This window comes from Egretta garzetta, unplaced genomic scaffold, assembly GCF_000687185.1.
Source record: "Egretta garzetta isolate BGI_Z169 unplaced genomic scaffold, ASM68718v1 scaffold12, whole genome shotgun sequence".
In the NCBI taxonomy this organism is placed as follows: Eukaryota; Metazoa; Chordata; class Aves; order Pelecaniformes; family Ardeidae; genus Egretta; species Egretta garzetta.
The window spans coordinates 923,355-945,040 of NW_009258795.1; the positions used below are offsets into that span (position 1 = coordinate 923,355).

Sequence of the window (21,686 nt, forward strand, 5' to 3'; positions counted from 1 at the left end):
GGGGGTGGAGGCCCCATCCCTGGGACCATTCCAGGCCAGGTTGGACGGGGCTGTGAGCAACCTGATGTGGTTCAAGGTGTCCCTGCTCCTGCAGGGGGGTTGGGCTGGGGGACCTCTGGGGGTCCCTTCCCACCCAAAACATTCTATGATTCTAAGGCTCTTCCTATTAAAAAAAATCTTGTCATCTAGTTAAACTCCAGGGCGTTTTGTTATCACTAGGGCAAATCACTCAAAAACTATAGTATAGCTAGCTTTTTATCTGTTTTCATGCATAATATTACACATTGCAAAATTTTAGTACATAATGCTGTAAGCCTTTTATCTTACTGAAGAGATGAATCCAAAACTGTCATTGCTGGTACTAAGGTATAGCTTATTAGTCCAGCTTTCCTTGTACTAATACATAACAGCTCACATAACAAAAAAAAAATTTAGCTCATATAGCATCAGAGAGCTGCTGTGTAGGAGATGGAACAAAGAATACAATCTTTCTATCATTAGATAATTAACCCTATTGAAATTAATTTAGGAGATACGGATCATCGCAGGTTTCAACTTTATCTAAACTGAAAGTTTATTCATACCAATATTGTAATTACATTAATGAAGTCTGTGTAAATAGCACATTTTCTAATTCAGAGTAGCATGTATTTCCCTGAAGCTCAAGAGGCTGGTCAGGCCATAGTTTAATGCATTCTGTCACTTAATACTTGTGATAATTTAAGCAGCTAGTAAAATTCAATACTGGGTAACACTAGGGTAAGAATACGATCCTGATCAAACATTTGTCAGTCTTTGTAAAAGATGACAGGTATTTGAATAGGCAAGCGGATGCAGCGCAGCTCTCAATAAGATGCATGACAGAACTGGAAGCAATGTTGTACCCCTGACAAATGTTAGACCACTTCAAAATGACAGCACTAAATTATGTTATATCTAATAATATGTGGACCTACTAGTGTTTTTTTTATAAGCAGAGAGAATTCTTTTGCTAAAGAAAGATAGAAACTGAGACTCTCGTTCACTATTACTGCAAAATTACGTCAAACAGGTGATTATACCACTAGTTTTTCAACAATCTGATCATTTGATCCGAAAGCTATTAAAAGGGAAGATGCGATAACGTTTGTTGCTTCAAACACAATATTAGCAGAATGAAAAGAAAACCTTGTAGAACCATTCTTTTCTTTGTTCTACTTTCATAACGGCATCAATGAGAGTATTAACATGAGGAAGCACATAAATGTACTTCTATAATGCCTCCAGTGACAAACATATAATAACTTAAAGAAAACCTCTAAGAAGCTTTTCACTGTTGAAATGTAATTTTGAAAGTGATCTTTCAGACTACTAATCCACACTTTAAAAAATCTTGTTTAAAGCAGTTCTGGTATCAAAGCTCTGTTAAGTTTAAATTCATTTTGACTCCTTTGCATTTATGATAGCAGCCTATTTTATCAAATTATAGTTTGCTTTGAAACTATGAATACACAGACCAACCGCAAAACATTCTCATTAAAAAAGCTGTGATAATTTCCTTTCTTTTTACCCATTCAAGAAGTGTCCTACCAATAACTGAATGGCTACTGATACCCCCCACAAATGGTTGACAGCCTTCCCTCAGTATTTAAGTAGTTAAAAAAGGAATTTGTGTTTCTCACTGATATTCATACAAGGATTGGCACTGCAAATACTTACTTGAACTCCTCAGTAAAATTTTCACTAAGAGACAATCATGGTGTAGCAACGTTTCCAAAAGCAAGTTCACATTACAGTATGGCTGGGATAAGAGCAGTTTCAGCTGACCCTGGGCTGCCATTTCTCTGGCTGATGGAGTCCTTTCAAAATGTAAGATAAAGACAGAATAACGTAGTTAATTTATCTATGAAATTAATATCCTTAAAGTGCAGATGTAATGCTAACTCCCTTAAATGTCAATTCCTCCCAGATTACTCTGAAAACACTTTCATGCTTGCTTACTTTAAGGCAGCTCAGGGAAGGAATTACATTTAATCTCAACTAGCTAAAAGCAAATTAACATTTGGTAGTCTGCCAAAGTTATAACCGATACAAAGCAACCTCAGTTATCTCTTTCATGGAAGCATGTTTGCCTTGTTCTACCAGGCAAAAAGGATTTTTTTGGTGCTTGAATAAATTTAAGGCTGTTATTCTTTAGTTAACTATTACATTAATTGTTTAGTAAGAGCTCTGAAGTGTCCTTGATGAAGTATATGAAGCTCTTAACTAAAAAACAGAGAATGCTCAAAGGGGCTGCAACATTCCACATTAGGCTGACCAACTCTCACACATCCTGAAAAATCCACCTGAAATATTAGACTGGTTGGATAACTGCTTTGCCAGCAGGGAGAAGTGAGAAAGCATAGTACAAATTCATTAGCTTTTACAGAGACTGAAGTTTGTTTTCTGTTCGTAGTTTCCATGTTCTGCAAAAATTTAGGTTTCCAAAGAATAATATTCCAGGGCTTCCTCTGAACTCAGCCAGTGACCCAACATCAACCACTAAACTCACATTGGAGCAATTAAATTAAAAAAAAAAAAATAAAAAAATTTAAAAAATCTTGTCCTGCAAGTTGTTTACCAGCTGTTGTATTTACTATTTTCTTCTTCTTGAAATACTTTTAAAAAGAAGTTTTCAAAATTGGGTTGTGGGCAATATTTTTCCTTGAAAGCTTAATTTTCCTTATTTTGAAGGTTTTAAAATTAAATTTCAACTGATGCTTAGCCATTATATTTGTTCATTTTGGCTACAAGTTTATACAACAATAGTTGCTAACATTGAAAGTTTATGCACTGTGTATGTAAACTTGTATGCACATAAATTTTGCATGCACCAGTGTAAAAACTACACATGCACCGACATGTTAACAATGCAGGCATAAACATTACCTGCCAGTATATACGCAACAACTTCAGCATCAGTTAAAGCCGCCTTCATCAGAGGATACGTTTTCCTGTCAGACCACAGGAGGATTTACATGCCTCTGCACATATACTTTGTGTGCCATTTTGTCCTGGTTTCGGCTGGGACAGAGTTGATTTTCTCCCTAGCAGCTGGCATGGTGCTGTTGTTTGGGTTTAGCACCAGAAGAATGCTGATAACATGCTGATGGTTCAGTTGTTGCTGGGTAGTGCTGAGACTGGCCAAGGGCTTCTCAGCTCCCAGCTCTGCCAGGGGCACAAGGAGCTGGGAGGGGGCACAGCCAGGACAGCCCACCCCAACTGGCCCAAGGGCTATTCCAGACCATACGCCGACATGCCCAGTATAAAGACTGAGAGAAGAAGAAGGAAGGGGGGAACACTGGGAATGATGGCGTTTGCCTGCCCGAGTCACCGTTACGGGTGACGGAGCCCGGCTGTCCTGGGGATCGCTGAGCACCCCCCTGCCATGGGAAGCAGGGAAGGAATTCCATGGTTTGCTTTGCTTGTGTGCATAGCTTTCGCTTTCCCTGTTAAACTGACTTTATCTCAACCCATGAGTTTTCTCACTTTTCCCCTTCCAATTCTCTCCCCCATCCCCGTGAGGGCAGTGAGCGAGCGGCTGTGTGGTGCTGAGTTGCCAGCTGGGGTTGAACCACGACAGTTTACACACAACTATTGGGACAGAACTAAAATGGGTTCATCACGTGCCTGTCCTTGCAGAGGGGAACTTCTGCTATGTTGCGCACTTCTACAACACTGACAGCCCAGTGTGCCACCACCCAACTCTGCCTGTGTGCACACATGAACAAAAACAGATGACCACACAAAAACTTGGCTGTTGAGTCAAGGTTTCTGTATAGACAATATACTGAATACAAACCTACAACACCTGGAAATGAAAATGCCAGCTCATAGACCCCTCTAGCTTACTTCCTCACATGTATGTATGTGTCCGTTACCAGAAAAGCAGTATGCCACATATCTTTCAGGGCAACCTTGAAGTAACCTAACAAAACCAAGCTTCCATAACCCCATTTCTTAGCAGAACCTTTACATCACACTATTTTGTCAAAACTTCATGGTTGATACTGTAATAGTCATTTTACTAAAGGAGGATTTTGTACACCTCGGCCTTTGGGATTTTAATAGTAAAGCAAATACCTATGAGTCGATAAGCAATGCATGTGCCATGAAAACTTATCTACAGCTTTTGTGATTTTCATCCAGTGTATTATATATCATCATTGATAGTGTGGCACTGGCTCAACAATTATATTTTTGCAGATTCTATTAATATTATCAAAAATATATACACATATACATTTAAATCTTGATAGAACTTGAAGCCAAAATAACTTTTCCAGACTTAAAACACATATTGCATTCAAACTTTCGACATTAGGGCTTTGCATTCTTAATAGTATTATCTTAATTTCTGCATGTTCAAGATTAGTTATATATATAAACTCTTACGCACGTTAAGAACTAATTAGTAGCTAGTAATTAAAGTTTAAATTAAAACAATTACTATATTCACACTAGAATTAGTTCTGTGGCTGAGAGCAAACTCAACACTTCACTAATTCAATTAAAATATATGGGCCAGTTTCATTTTGTTTCTCCCTTGAATGCCACATTATCATGTCTAATAAGGTCACTCACTGCCTTCAAACTATAAGTAAAGGGACAAGTTTGGTCAATTAGGTTTATGAAGGATAATATTTTCAATGGCTTCAGAAATAACTGCCATTTTTAGAATATTTGAGTTGAAATAAAACTTGTCTGTCATTGACCAGATGGGAAGTTATCATGTTGTAATATACACCAGTTCTTGGCTCTTTAAGCCTCTCGCAAATTGAAATGTACAATGGTGTGACTCACTTGGAGGAAAAATAAAATATAGCAGACATTCCCTACAGCCATGAAGCTAGCACCAATAAATGCACTGAGAAGTTTTGTAACGTGCATATGGAGAGGCATATGTTCTCCCATCCTCGTAGCTCAGTACTAGTGAAAATAAGACTAGCCTCATAAAAAGTGACAAAAGGTGAAGTACATATAAATATCACACATATAAATGTTCAGTTTTGTACAGTAAAAGAAAAAAAAAAAAAACAACCAGACCTCAGATTTGCAAATGGTGTGATTATAAACCTCAAATGAAGCAAAGAATGAATCACAATTACCACTAAAGGAACTGTAATATAAATTATCAGTAATTATTTAGTTTGATAACCAACTATGTTATTTTGGTTAGTATCCAAGATAGAAAAAAAGAAAATCTCAAACGAAAGTTCAGTTTTATATGGCAAATAAACATTAATGCTAATTCATGTTAACAACATTGACAAAGATGTTGAAGCCAAATAGATAAAAAAACCCATACTGTAGCCATTTTTAGGCATGAAAAATAATGTAGTAAATCTGGTTAAATAGTGAAATTGTAAACAAAATTGTCTCAGGAACTAGCAAAACTTTCTCTTGAAGTATCGAGCTCAGGAGGAGCAAATACTTAATATGCCAGGTTAGAGTTTTCAGTTAAAAATTGGGTGGCCACAGCTGGGATGTGTACAATGGCCTGTGCTTCTGGTTTTCTTATGGACAGTGAAGATATATTTTTATTAGATGTGAGAAGTAAAAACCTAAAGCAACCCAGGAAGAATTAGGATGCTTTAGAAGGCAGTTTTCAGTAACACATAAACAGAATGTATTGTTAATAAACTAAATGCAATTATTTCAAGAAAGAAAAGCTTCCATGACATAAATACACAATGTAAAACTGATAACAAAATCAGAATGCCTCAGAATATATCCCTCAAATTACTTCTTTACATACAGGCTCTTTCACCATTTTTCCTGAGCAGCTGAAAGGTGTGTTAAAAGAAAACATTAAATGTTTTACCAACACAGTTCAGTCATTATCAACAGGACAGTACATGTGGCTTTATGCATATGAACCCTCCTCACACAGGTACATTAATTACACCTTCTGACAGATGTGCTTTCTTTTGGACTCCTCATTTTCCCCTTCGGTGGTAAAGAAGAAGTATCTTTTCTCCCCTTTCATCCAGGGAAAATATGTAAATGCTGGATAGCTCTGGAATAGTTTTGTGCTATTTATTCAAGAAAAAGTCTGTCCTAAACAGCATCTGTAAAGTCCTGCTTCCACCTCAAAAAAAGAGAATTATGTCAGACTGAAACGGTACCAGCATTTCCTTTACAAAACTTCTACGCAGCCGAGGGTATTCACTTGTGAAGTCATCTTCCAAAACTTGTAATTCACAGTATAATTTAAATATTGAATACTGGCCTTGGACTAGGACATCAAAAAGCTTATCGTCTTTTCTACAATGAGTCATTAATGAAGCATAAAACAAAATCCCAGAAATAGAGTAGATCCCTTTCTAAGTGATCATGCAGTCATTCCTTCTCCTATACCCCCCTTCTCCTCTCCTTTCTCTCCACCCATGCATAACTTATAAAGCCACCGACAAATGTCCTTGAAGCTCGAGTGAGAGGTAAAACCACATGGTCTTTCAAGCTTTCGAAAAACCTGAATTACTAATTCAAGCAGGGAAAAGGACACATTCTGAATTCAACAGTTATTCCCTCTGTTTGGCATTTTGGTCAGCCAACCACACAACTTTGACTCAGTCACTGCCTCTGGTCCAGCAGGTATTGGAGGCACCAGGGGAGGAGATAACAGCACTGCTGACATCTAGTTAGGAGTGGAGGCTATGGAGAGAAATCAGCATGTTTTGTGCAGTATGGAGCAAAAACATCGGGAAGATACCGTGGTGTACGAGGTACAAGATACTGCGTGTACAGGGCAAGAGGTAATAACATCCACGACACGTTGGTCTGCAACAGGTCACCATAGGTCACCACTCATATGATAACGTATTCCTCCAAAACACAAAAATACTTTCTCAGAAATCACAATAACCACTCAGAAAAGCAGCTTTTCATGAGAATGGAGAGTGAAAATCTCTCAGGAAATAACTTTTGAAGAGGAGGAGGAGGTGAAGGGGTTAGGAGAGGATTTACACTGGTGTGGGAGTGCTTCAGGTTCAAAATTAGAAAGGGAATGACAGCACAGCTGGTAGCATATGTCTTGTATGTAACTTGCCATTATATGCAGTGACACAGAAAAAGAAATTAAGCTTTTGCCTCTAATCATGCAGTAAACTCCCAAAAAATCAACTAAGATCCAGCAGCACATTTTTCAATGAGTTATTTATATATCAAACCTTTTTTTTAACCAGCAATCATAAACAGAGGGGCACACATTCTTTATCTCCCCTTTAATTATAAGTCTTTCAAAACAGCAACTGTGCTGAACTACATTATTGTCAAGAGCTATATACTCTTTAATTAAAGCAAGAAAACCTTACTGATAATTCAAATATCAAACATAATGAATATACTAGCAAAAAGCTACACAGTGCACTGCTTTCAGCATGACCTTTCTTACAGACTCTTAAAGATTAGGGAAATCTGCAATGAATTTAAAAAAAAGGTATATTTTTTTTTAAATCAGACTATTAATTAGACATTTATTCAGATACAGTCTTTTCAAAATGTTGTAACAATATTTGACTATATGCTGATTCTATTACAACAATCAGCTTTTGATACTCACCTCAGTAAGGAAGAACAGGATGATGGTATGCAAAATAACCAGTGTAATGGATGATAAAAGACTTCTGAAAAATCTTGAGGAAGATGTTCATCAGAATTGTTCAGAAATGTCCTGAAAAAAACCGAAATAATTCTGAATTACATGGATGACTGAAAATCCCTTTGGATGACTAGGAATAAACATATATAAATAGAAGACAGAAAATCCCTCAGATAAATAGTACTAATACATGTATGCATACACATAATTTCAAATTTATTTATGTACTGTTAAAAATGTCATTCTATATCTTATTTACTTTCACTCTTTGAAACTTGGTATCTAGCACTGTTAATACTGTTAAAGCAGTTCTCTTCATATTTTTACTCCTATACAGCAAGTTTTCAAACTATGTTTAAAATGCATTGAATAAGCAAATTGCTCCTCAGTCATTCTCTTTCCTTTCTGCACAATACATGCATCATATTATCAATGCTTTTATCATAATCATAAGTAAAATATCTCTTGAAATGATAATGGTTCTCTTTTGAATAATGTGCCAGTACATAAGACTTTGGACTAAACTGGACAAAAATTTGAACCAGAAGTTTTGGACCTTCACTGGCTCAAGAGAAATAGAATACTGGTTGAAAAAACCCCACCATTTTTTATATAATACAAAGATTATGAAGAATTAGAAAAGCTAGCTTTATGTCTCCTCTGCATTACTTCTCCTACCCAAAGGATGTGAGAGGCAAAAATCAGATGTGTCCAATCCGCTGATAATAAAAATTAACCATTTTTATTAATTAATTACATTACATGATTATAAAGATATATAAGAACAGGATTATAGAATTTAATATTTGCCTTTAATTATTATTCAATAATAATAATAAATAATAATAAATGTATTAGTATTTGTAAAATTCTGTAGCAACCACTAGGATTCAATAATGCGTGATGGGAATGGAGGCCGCTTGGCCTCTTCCCTTTTTACGCTCATTCACACTGAACACAGTTCCAGCAGAGAGGATGTCGTCTGTTACATCTATCCTCCATTAACCAAAATCAATTATCACTTCTTTTGCACCTTACTTTTCAACTTACTTGGCTGTGAATTTTTTATCTTAATAACTTTCCTTCTCTGAAGCTTGTTTCTTCATGTATCATGGCTGGGATTTTCTAAGTTATATAAAGAAGGTAACTACCTTTAAAAATGCCACTTCTGCAGAACTCATTTATGGTATATTTGCTTTACTTTCTGGAGTAATTCAATGTCATTCCCACTTTTGAGTCAGTGCTCTTTCAATTGCAGTAAGAGTAGAAGGACGTTTAAAAATACCTCAGCAAAAGACATGAGGGCTTTCTCAGGACAAGGGAATCTTTTTTCAAGACATAAAAAGCCATGGCCACGGCATGGAAACAGTGAGAGTGGACCTAAGCATTTAAGATGGGAGACAGAGTGGAAAGCTGCTGGAATACAGCCTTCAGGAACTCCTAACACAACAGGTAAAATCTCTTTCTTATAGGGTGCTTCGTCACCACAGCATTAATAGTATTTCTGTTTTGTCATTTAATTATTTAAAATTACTTTTACACTCTTTGTCACAGGTGCATATAAGTAATGTAAGTGTAGCTATGTGTCTATAAGGTCACTGTCTGCCTATAAGACCCCAGGTGAAAGGAGGGAATTACACTTGTTCATCAAGAAAGACAGATGTACAGCTCCTGAACTTCTCCAAAAGACAAGGCAATTTATTTGGAAATTAATTTTACTAATGAAACAAAATTAGTAGGAAGAATTTACTACAGACTTCAAAATTATCTTAAATAAACAATATCTGAGCAGAAGGATTAGCATAGAGTGAATTTGTGCTCTTTGTGAATTCATGAAGATTAAAAATAAAGCTGAGATTGTAATAGAGATAAAGGGAGAACTTAAATAGAAAATAATTATTTTAAAGACAGTAATTCCAACATTGTGTGAAAATTTAAGAAAAAAAATAGCTTCTTGTCTCTCATCCTCTGAAATATTTTTCTTAATATAGCAAAAGCATAAAGCCAACTTCCTACAAGAAAGCATGACAGATACAGTTTGGGTAGTAATCTAATAAAAAAAGAGACCACATCTTGTCTACTGATAGTGCTTGAACTGTTTGAGAGACATCTGGGCTAAAGCAGTTTGTTAAGTATGGTTTCTTAGCTGTCTCCTAAGGACAAGCACAGGATAGACTTTTGGACTCCAAGGCTTATAACAAAACCTGTACACAAATTTTTAAACTGAGATGGACATAATCTGAGGGCTTTAAAGGTTGCTTAAATATCAGAATAACTTTAAATACTATAAAAAATCAAGAATCTAATCATAATACAATAATTCTGGTGCCTGCATTTCTCAGTGTCCACTGCTGGCTATGTAATTCTTGCCAGGAAAATCCAACTCTGTGCCAGACAGTTTAATTCACCTACTCTTCCGACAGAAGTATAGTAATAGCTAGTACTAAATTTGTTTTGACTACAAGCTATGTTAAAGCAGCTTCCTATAGTCTCAAGGCAGTGGATAGCATCTGTGAAAGTATTTAATACCACAGCAAGATTCCAAGTTACAGTAGTTTTATTCTTCAGTAGAGTATGACAAGGTGAGAATTAATCTTGTAAGCCTCAGTGCAGGTGTGAAGAAATGAGATGCCAACAAGATGCACCCTAATGGTATTTCCTTGTAGCCTTCAAAGGATTAAACTCTGGATAAGGAATAAACATGACTAAAAAGCAACTTCACGAATTATAACTCTTCTATTTTAAAATTAAGATAAATATTTCCTGTTTTTAAAATTGAATGACAGATATTTTTACCCAATAGACAGCAATGCTACTAATAGAAACTCTAAATTCTTCTCTCAGGATTCAAGTCATTCACCTGATTTCTTGTTGAGAAAGTAAGATATAATAATTCATAGTATGAAATCATAAAAAGGTGCATTGATGATCTTCCCTAACTGAAGGATTGTCATCTCCTACTCAGCACAAAAGAATAAAGAATATAGAAAAATGCACAATAGATCTGCTCCATCCTAAGCAACCCTCAACCTGGTGCAGAAGACAGTCTCTACTCTGAAGTCATAAACGGGTCTGTTGTACTGCACATTGCCAGCCTGCTTCTCCTGGATAATTTCATTCTGTAAAAAATAATGAATGAAGAACAGCACTGGATTCTCCTATGAAATCCACAAGCAGCATCGAAACTGTTAGATCCACTGTACAAAATCCAGCTGCTTGAACTCAGTAACTGACAACAATCTTGTCAGTGAGTAAGACAATGATGACTGGAAACTCTGAGGGATGAAAATCCTCTTTTTCAGAGGTTTGGGTCAGCAGCAAGAAAATAGCAACACATGGTAGATTTGGGAAGCACACTCTGGAGATTGCTGCTGTTCAACAGCTTCCTCAACAACCTGGACAAAAGTGGACAGAGAGAACACACATTTAGGACATTTGCAGGTGACACTAAACTGGGGGAAGCAGGCACAACACTTAGCACGACAAACAGTAGAGTGCCAAGTCATGGATGACTGGGCCAACAGAAACTCACAAAGTTCTCTGGGGTAAAGTGCAACTTTTTGCTCCAGCATCAGAATTACAGTAAGCTAGGCTGGGAACTGACTGTCTGAGTACCAACCCGACCCAACCCCAAGCCTGGGGTCTATGGCCAGTAGGGTGTTGAATACGAGGCAACAGTGTATTCTCATTAGAAAAAATGCAAACCACACACACCGGGCTGCGTTAGGAGGAGTACAACAAGCAAACTAAAGATAGTGAATTGTTTCATCTACTTGGCAACAGTTAAGCCTTACCTAGAATATTTTGGCCATGCGTTGGGCCTACAGCTCAAGGAGGATGTGAAGAAACTGGAAAGGACTAGACTAGATCATCTATGACAAGAGGTTGAGGGACCTAGGCTCCTTTACTCTGGTGAAGAGGTGGCTAAAGGGTCAAGTCATCTAATGGCAGCCTACAACTATCCAAACCGTAATAACAAAGACAACATTAACAAACTTTTCTCAGTGGGAGCTGGTGTGATACAGCAAACTATAGGCAGCAGCTTTGAAGGTTTACACTAGATTGAAGGTTTACACTAGATATTAGGCAATACTTTGCACTAAGGCAGTGCAGCCATGGAACAGGTTTCCTGGAGAGGTTGTAAGGTCTCAGTTCCTGGAGGTTTACACGGGTCAGCCAACACAGTCATCTCTGACTGCTCTTGGTGATTGTCCTGCTTTGAGCAGGAGGCTGGACTAGATGACCTCCAGCAGTCCTTTCCAACCAATATTTCTATTATGCTAAAGTTACTTCAGGCAGGCCAGAGAAGGGTGGAGGAAAATAAAGCACTGAAAAATGAGTGAGTATTAATAACTGATGACCCAAGATTCACAGGTGAATTTAGAAACGTGTCTAGGTAGCCTTGTCATATAGAGAAGAAACTCTAAGTGATAACAGAATGCACAACCTCTGATCACAAAATTAGAAAGGAGGAAGCATATACCAGAATCATTTTATTTGAAGTTAAGGATATTATTAATTTTTCAGCACCCCTACTATTTTGTTGCATTTCAACAACATAATAAAGAATCTTGAATAATTTTAATTCCCTAGAAGCAATAGTTAATACAGCACCTCTAGTAAGCTGGAAATGAGCCAGTCCTATTATTAGACAACTCCTGGAATACAATGTTCTGTCATCACCACTTTTATGATTACACAAAATTTTCCTGAGCAGTCTAAAGATTAATTTAAACCTAGCCCCTGCAGGGAAATTTTCTAGTACCAAAAGAGAGCATGATAGATTTAAAAGAAAAATCTTTATTTCACTTCCAGTTAATTTTACCAAAGTTTTGGAAGATATAAAGCCAAGCTAACAGATGGAAATCTTGATTATACAGCTGTAATTGTAAAGAGAATTGAGGAAGGATTAGTATTACTTTAAAATCATGCATAACTTCTAAATTTGTTATCGATAGATTCTTAACATGATGAGCTATGCACAACTCAATGGACCTAGGAATTCAACATAAAATTCAGTATATGAAAACATTTCCAACTAGGTATAGTCATTCAAGAAGCTAATTATGGTAAATCTGATTTTGTTTTGGTTCTGGACATTGGGTTAGGTTACCTGACAAATATTGGCTGTAATGAAATGTACAATATAAAAGAACTGTTTTGATAATGGACTCTCACAGTTTTTGAAAATAAAAGTTCTGAATACACAGTTCATAGAATATATCCCTTTTTACTTACACAGAAACATGCATCATCTCTAGCAATGTTTTTTAGTGATAATATTATTTTTGTAGCTATATAACAAAATATGACATTTTTTGCATTCTTCTTAAACAAAGCTGCCAGATTTTGGTTATGATTTGTAGACTACTTTGTAGTAAATTAAATGAGCTGCTACACGCTGCGCATGCCAAGTTTTTGATCTCTAGAAAAGCAAATTAGGATACTGAAATTTATATGTCTTAATATGAAACCTCTATGACCGAGTTGTTAATGCATAGGATTTTACTCAAAATACAAAATATGTTGCCTCACTCTCTCCACTGGCACTTTGTTCTGAAACTCGGTGAGTTCTCAAGTTAGCACACATCTATCAGCATTCCAGGTATAGATAAACCTGTAAACAACATGCAGTAGTGGAGGAGACTAGAATAGCTAAAAGGAACATATTTATTTTAGTGCATCATTCTAAGGGCTTTCATAAATAAAAGGTTGAATGTAAAAATTGGCAGTGGAAGCAGTTACTGAATGAACTGCAATGTCCATTCCTGAGTCTATTACTATTGCCACAGCAGGACTACCTAATCTGTTCATGAGTCACCACCTTCATTGCTATTTTTTTATGAGCCTGCATTGTGTAAGATCAAACATCCAGTTACAATCCACTTTTGCATGTTCCTCAGAGCCCACAGACGTTAAAATGAGCCCACACATGACAAAAAATATTTAGTTAAAGAAGCTTAAATACAGGAGGTCTCCACCCTCTTTTTTTGTACCAGTGGTATTACCTAGAATATTCTTATTTAGAATAATTAAAAAAAAAAAAAAAAGCCAGTTGAATAGGATTTGGCTGTGTTAGTTTGGGAGTTTGTTGTTGTTGATTTTTTAATTTGTGATCTCACTTTGTATTTGTCTTACACCAAATTTACAGCAGAATTTTTCACACGAGAAAGCAATGAAAGACTCAGACTTGATTTCAGCGCAAGTAGCATGTCCTTTTGTTTACAGTTGTGACTTGTGAAGACATAATTTTATAAAGATGGGCATTCTATACTTGTTCTCTTTTAAACTATACTTAGTATTTGTTGAAGCATACTGGTCATGTAAGCAGATGATCATTTCAGTAAATTATCTTTAAATTACAGTACTTACAGAATTATTATGGGATAACAGCTGAACATTCTAATTTACCTGGAAGCTGAAGGTAGATAAATCTGAACTAGTAAGAAGATGAAATTTTTTCAATTGTATGAGTGACTAAGTCCTTGAAAACCTTACCAAGGGCTTTGGTACCACAGTGGTAAATGGGTTTAGACCACTAGGAATGTGTTTCTGACAAAACGTGTCCCAGCTGGACAGTAAATTGCAAATTTGGGACAGTAATTATTAATGCAATTCCACTGTTTGTGTTACAGAGGAAATCAAAGCAGACATTCATTATGGTCTATGTTATCGCTGGACAAAAAAATTTGCAGTATAGGAGTTTGATCCAAAGCTAATAAAATCCCAGAAGATATAATTGATCTTCAGGTAAAATCGTAAAGTTAAGTTTAAGACCAAATGGAGAAATGGTCAAAGGTTATCAAAATGTGTCAACACTATGTATTGCATTTGTATTTCAACAAAATTATTCACCTTATAGATCTATGCATTATGTTCAAGAACCAATTTTATCTCAAACTGAATGTTTCTTTCATACTCACTCATACAAATTCTTCAGCGGTGAAGTTAAAATAGCCAGCACAGAGAGCAGACTATTGCAGTGGCTATGTATTTTACAGATCTTGAGATCTCTGTCTTCATGTGGATTCAGAAACTGCTGTACAGAGCTGCAAACTGACCAGAGTATATCTTCAGTGGACATCAAAATTGCTGCAATATCAATTCTGTAGGGGAAAAAAAGTGAAAATAACATTACTTAGGAGATCAGGATAGTGGTAAATTTCAGTTAAATGGAGCTTTCCTCTGACAACATGAAATACCTAAATCATAGCATAGGCTTCAAATTTTGTCTTCCATCAGTGGTGTAGGAACTCTGAACCCACTGCACTGCAAAAATTCAGCATTCTCACAGAAAATTTCTTACAGAAATTAGTCAAAAGAAGTCTTAAAAAATATGGAAACTTTCTTCTTCCAAAGGACAATGCCACTAAACAGGAACAACTTAGCTGCATTTAGTTTTCTTTATGATAAAGTATAATTACAATGTACAAACTATTTTCAAATCCTGCTGGAGCAAAACAGTAATGACAAGTGAACTAAATCTTCAATTTGCAAAACGTATTATGATGTGAAATGTTTCTGAGTCAGTTGACTGTTGCTTGTTGATATTGGCTGGAAGAGCATCATGGGTCATTGGCCTAAACAATAGCAAAGACCCACTACAACAACATAATTTCACAAGAATATTCTGGCATACAACAGATAGGAAACAGATGGATAACACAAAATGTATGGCAGGCATGAAGTTGGACTGAAAAAAGTACTCAAGTACCTAAAAGCCAATGGATGCATATGTGATCATCTGCACTTTTAAGGATCATCTTATTTTTGGAAAATCTAGGCAAACACACATGAACAGGCATTTGTCTATATTACAGATCAGATCTCTAACATTTCAGGAACCACCGGGAGAAAAAACATCCCCCCAAAGTACAGTATTATAAAAAAAAACCTGTAAAAACTCTAAGATAAAAATATATTTACATCTATTAATTAATTTATTTTTTTCATTTGTGCATGACTGGATACTTCATTTCACTCAGTGACAAATTCAAATATCACCTTATTAAATAAAACAGCTTCTCTGCAAAATGACGATGTAAAAAGTTCTTTCTTGTTCAGCATTTTGAAGCAAATTCATATAGAATTGACTAATACTACATTTAAGAGATATGGTATCAACAGATATTCTTCATATTTCAGGGTATTTTTTTTTCCAGGAAAGTTTCCAGGAAACCTCTCTGTACCTAAAGATATGAAGGGCCTAATCACGGTAAATTAGTGCAGGAATAGAGCATACAAACAGGTATTTTGGTATGTAGAATAAAACTGGGATTTCTCCCACCTATTCCAAGAATGTGAGCTTGTGCAGGTTACTTAAGCCTCCATGACAGGCTCCTTTTCATAGTAAAACTTAGGAGAACAGCAAATAACTCTTAGCTTACACAGAACATATCTCTGCTGAGTGTCTCTCATCTCCTACAAATTACAAGCTCTTAAGTTTTTAATTTGCGTGGCCACCATGGACTATATCACTCTCAAAATCTAAAAAGAGGAACATATTTGTATAGGAAAGATATATAGCAAAGGGGAAGGATGAGAAATACACCAATTTCTTCAGTCAAACAAGACACTGAATAGAAAGGACAGAGGTAGGGTAAGCTTTCACCTGGAGACGCCTGCTTTAGTATTTCTTAAGGAGACCCTCCTCTCTGGCAAAACATAAGAATCCCAACAAGAACTTCCAGGTTCATATTTCCTAAAATGACAGGAGAAGGAATGACCTCTTCCTCCTCTCTCCTTCTGCACCACTGGCTTCATTCTGGCAAATCTTTTGATGTGACCTCATAGCTCTTTCACTTGAAAAGCCCTATGAAAACCCAAAGCCTATTGGAACACATGGAGTTTTCTTCATAAACCAATGGCTTGATTTCTAACCCTGATGCCCACATTTTTTGTTGCACCACCACTCCCCAGTGCACTGTTCATCATGAGGCTTTCAAACCAATCAAGCAGTTTATGGAACAACTTTACCAAGAGTTCAAAAGAGGTCTTTGATTCTGCCCAGTTTAGTATGTAACTACAAAATAGATATGCAAAATATATTGAATTAAAATGAACATCAAAATACATAAATTGTGTCTATCCCCTCTTCTGTGTTCATTAATATATAAATTTAAATCAAAGCAGTGCGTAACAGAAAACTAAGATTTACTTATTTTATCCATTAAAAGTGTGCATTAAATATATAACCATTACCTGATTTGTGGTGTTCTCTTGTAACTGGGGCAGGCCTGACAATATCTGGAGGACAGCATAGCCAAAGATTGCTCTAGTACATCTGTAAGAATCTCCTGGGCTGTCTTGGGAGGTAGAATAGTCCACAGATCATGATGAAGAGCACAGCAGAAGTAATGCCACATCTGGACAGAGAATGAGCATCTTTCCCCCTAGCAAAACCACCACACATTAAGTAATAAAAACACACCTTACAAAATGTCAATTTAGTTCCTGTAAGTCTAATTAATTCATGCTGAGAGGAAATAGCTGAAGAGTTTCAGGCACATGATGACCAAAAAATGGTCCTTGACAAGATGTGAAACATCTTTATTAGCATGAAAGCACATGATCCATTTCAGTTACAAAACTAGAGTTCTGCCACAAAACCAACCCACAGCATTTGACCTTTTACAGCCTTAATTAACATATTCTCTATATATTCTCCCTCTGTGTTCTCTCTCTCTCTCTATATTAGCCTGTTCTCTATATATTCTCTCTAGATAATGGATATGCCGTAAGAACAGGAAAAAAAAAACCTAGAGGACTAAACTGAAAATAAGAGATGTCCAGAATTTTTCAGTAATGTATTTTTTTCATCTTATAACAGTACCTCATTGAAACAAAACATTTTCTTGGAAGGAATCAGCATTGGTATTAATATTTCATTGTCTATACAGAACCACCCCAGTAAGACACAGAGATAAATACAGAGGAGTCAAACTCACAGCAGTTAATCCATAATATCTCTAAGAAGTACATAGTTCAACTCACATTTAAATATTTCAACTAATACCTATTCAGAAAATAGCATTATGATGAAGGTGTATCAGAACAAACACTTGAATCTTCACTTCCCACATTCCAATAGAGTTGAGAAATATTTTAAGAATTTGTTGACATTTTAGTATTATCAGAAATATAAAACAACTCCTTGATTTTTAAAACACTGTAAGTGTTCCAGAGGCATTCTCTAATAATAATAAGCCAAAATAACCTGGCTTCTTTTTAAACACACCACATTAACAGATTATTGGGTGTTGTCATTATTCAGTATTTCTCTGCCATAATATTGGAAGTGTGTTTTATGTTAAAAAGTGGTAAATTATGACAAAGACCAAAACTACAAACTTGTGACCACTGCTGTAGTCATTAAATTTATGATTGGTGTAGGCATCTCAAAAATCTCATTTAGGAAAAAAAAAAGATAAGCAAATCATTAAGATGTCCAATTTTCCAAATTTCACCAATGCAGACAAGAAAAAGGTAATACAGATAAGTTTCAAAAGAAAATTAAATGCCTAATTTTCTTCGTACATACAACCATGAAGATCTTTTAACTGTTTTAAGCATATTTCAACAGGGAAACCAAACCCAATCACTCTGGTATTTTAAACAATCAAGCACTTAACAAATGTTTCCACACAGGTAAAATAGGATTGTTTTATATTAACCAAAAAGGGATATAATAAAATAATGGACATATTAAAATAATTTCCTATTTTTCTTATATGAAATAAAGTACAATATGATTTCATGATATACTCAAATATCATCATAAGAAAGTACAAGTTTACTTCATAACTCAACTCATAACTCAACTTCATAACTTTGCATAACTCAAACATTAATATATTTCTGTAAGTCTGGGTTTCTCAGATAATATTACTATGACTACTCTTGAGGTACGTTCCAACAAAACTTATCCAGAAATAAACCCCTAACCCTACCTTACAGACATTTTACTAACATTTCCCTTTGCAAAAACATTTCGACTGTTACAAAATAAAGTTACCAGGTAAAAAAAAAATTAGTTTGAATGCCTAAAGGAAGGTAATTTATTTTGGTCATATCTTTAATTTACAAAAATAAATTTTTTTTTTTCAAAAACTATGCAGACTTAACAATCAGAAATATAATTATAAATTGACTTTCTAATGTAGGGTATTTATTTTTTTAACTAACTGAATTTTGGCGAGCTTTACTTTTTAACTATGTAACTATAAACACAAATTACTTCATTTTCTCTGCTTTATTTAATTTAAAGCAGTAAATTGAATAATACCCTTTTTCTAACATTGTACCTCTGCTGCAGAACCAACAGTTTCAGTAAAGATTTAAATGAGATTAATTCCCCTTTTCTGACCTGTTTTTCTATTTGTTGCCATTTCTAGACAATTCTGCTGGTAAACATCTGCTATTTCTGCAGGCTTCATATAATACAAACAGATGTGAGCTTTTATTTAGCTTATATATCAGGAAACAAGCAGCTGCGCTTTATTACATAAGCCACTCAATATTATCTTTGAACAGACAATTCTTTATTCTTTGACTATTAGAAAACATAAGTTCCCAAAGCTATGGCAGATGTCTGCTACCCTAAAAGCTCTGTTCAACAACGTAATCTGGAGAGCTGGCCCAGTGGCACAGTGGGTGTTCGGTGCTCTCTACCAGCCAGATCCTGAACCCAGAGAGTTTCTTTCCCTGGCAGCTTGGACTCTGAGCACCGCATGGGAACTATGTTCTTAGAGCTCAGCTCAGATCTCACATTACCACAGATTCACTACTTGTATCTCACAAAATCTCTGCTTAACTTTCCTAAAGGATACTTGAAACTTTCTGCGATCTCACAGTAATTATAATTTCTGTGTTTACCCTCCAACCATAATTGGTCTTTTAATTCCATTTACCACTATTGGATTAGGTGAACATCAGAGGGAGGATGGGTGAGCAGGTACTGAAATTGGTTGTGAAAGTCCAAAAATATTTTAAAATATTATTCTTACTTTAACAATGTAGAAAATTATTTTATAGAATGTAATAATCGTTTGCTACCAATCGTGTTCTCCTCAGATGTTACCATTGTACAAACAGACACTTAAACAAACACGGAAACTGCAGCTGTGTGTAATCAAACACACCATCCCCTGCTCCCTCCTCATTACCCTTTGTCTTTCAGTGGTTTTGTCTTCTTTCTGAATGACTTACACATTAAGTAAGCCAAGCAGTTTTATCAGTCAATATGTCACTAGTGGGGAATGGAAAGGAAGACTAGAGCATATTCTTTCTAAGCCCACATGACTGTCCTATATTATTGGGGAAAAATAGAGAATAACTTCATGTGACCCCTGAAGTGCAGGATTGCCATTTAGTTTGTAATTAAGCATGCAATACAAAAATGAGGAAAGAAAGATGTCTTCCTCTTCCTTCTCCCCTACTCATGCACACAAAACCAAAGGACAGGCAATGCTTTGCTTATTTCACAGGAGCACAAGGGAATGTATTTTTTTTCCTTTATGAAATTGCATTCAGGATCTACAGATGAGGACTGAATCTTTTATAGTTGCATGTAATACTCAGAACTAGGGGACAAAGGGTAGTGAGAGTCCTGACCTAAACCAGATTCCAGAGCTAGGCTACTCAAGAGTCAAGCAGAAGCAGGGAGCCAAGGGCAGTTTTCCCTTAAAGAAGCAAGATCACGTTACTGTTTACAGCAGCAAGAGCTGTGAACCACTGACTCGCACAAGTGCAAGCGTGTGTTCCCATTGAGAAGGGAGGAGCTCATAACAGAGCCTGCTCTTGATGACTGGCAAGGTCTTCTGGCGCCTGGCTCCAAGCTACTCTTGTTTTCTGAGCTCAGAAGGGTCTGTATGACTTGAGGGGCAGAGCCTCATACTTCTTGCTGAGCTCAAACCTTGGAAAGAGCCACCTCTCACTGCTAGGAATTTCAGCAGAATGTCGCCTCTATAATAAGCAACAGGTCTTAAGCCAATCTCTTCCATTTGGGACGCCTGCAAGAGCTCAAGAGAAGTAGCATCTGCGCAGCATCATGCCTCCTGAAGGCACTCCGAGCAGATCATGGTCCATCCTTCAGCCATGGGCCATGGCCCAGTAAAGAGCAGAGTGACGATGTAAAATTACATTCCCTCCTCAAGTCCTGCAAGAGTACAGAGCTGAGATACTAGCTTTCTTCATACCTCGCTACGCACATCAGTTCTGATCAGTAATGATAGAACTGTTTAGCTAATCCATACTCCTTCTTCTTGAGACAGCTATTTCCGACAATTAGTTTTCCAACATGTTGAATACTTATTGGGTCACTAATAAACAGGACACAGCACCGTACAGACTACAAACAGTGAAGGTCATATCATAATTTATCAGTTGCCAGAAGCCACTAAATATCTTACCTTCTTATCAAGCCAGGACATCTGGGCTCACATTCAAACAAAAGTAAAATGCTTATTTACTTGTCTTTGAGGGATGGACATTTTGATAAGATTACTCATATTAAGGCCTGCATCACCTGTCCAATACAGATTTTTGTCACTGACTCAGCAGCTTTTTACATGACATCTGTAGAATACATGTATCACACAGAGTTTTCGTTCATGTAATTCTCGAAAAGGCTTAACAACTCTCTCACACAGCAAATGGTATAAGGAAGGGCAGGACTTTCTCTCCAGAAGATCTCTGTTATTATTGATAAAAAGCATATAATACTTTCACTTCATCCTGAAATTAAGTAAAAATAATTTCAAACAGTCAGTCTATGTCTGCATTTAACTGGGATGAAGGAAAACCCCAATGAATTATAATAATTCCCTTGGTCTTCAGGGAATCATTAGGATTATAGTTTAAGAGCAGACCTGTGACTTCAAAATTCAGGTGAGATGGCACTAGTTATTTCAGAAATATATTGTAGAATGCTGAAGGTAACTATATTGACCATCAACCTTTGTTACATCTTTCACTCACTCCTGGAGGTATTTAAAAGAAGGATAGATGAGGTGCTTAGGGACAGGGTTTAGTGGTGGGATGGCAGGGTTAGGTTAAAGGTTGGACT

General features: G+C 36.2%; 1 protein-coding gene across 1 annotated transcript in view; it reads right to left on the reverse strand.

Moving 5' to 3' along the window:
- KIAA0825 (KIAA0825 ortholog) overlaps positions 1–21,686 on the reverse strand; it is a 212,478-nt gene that overhangs the window by 136,226 nt on the left and 54,566 nt on the right. The window contains exons 9-12 of the mRNA XM_009649603.2: positions 16,823–17,013; positions 14,545–14,727; positions 7,583–7,693; positions 1,699–1,838 (exon numbers count right to left, since the gene is read on the reverse strand). Of these exons, the coding sequence (XP_009647898.2) occupies positions 1,699–1,838; positions 7,583–7,693; positions 14,545–14,727; positions 16,823–17,013 (625 nt within the window). The remainder of the gene's footprint in view (positions 1–1,698; positions 1,839–7,582; positions 7,694–14,544; positions 14,728–16,822; positions 17,014–21,686) is intronic.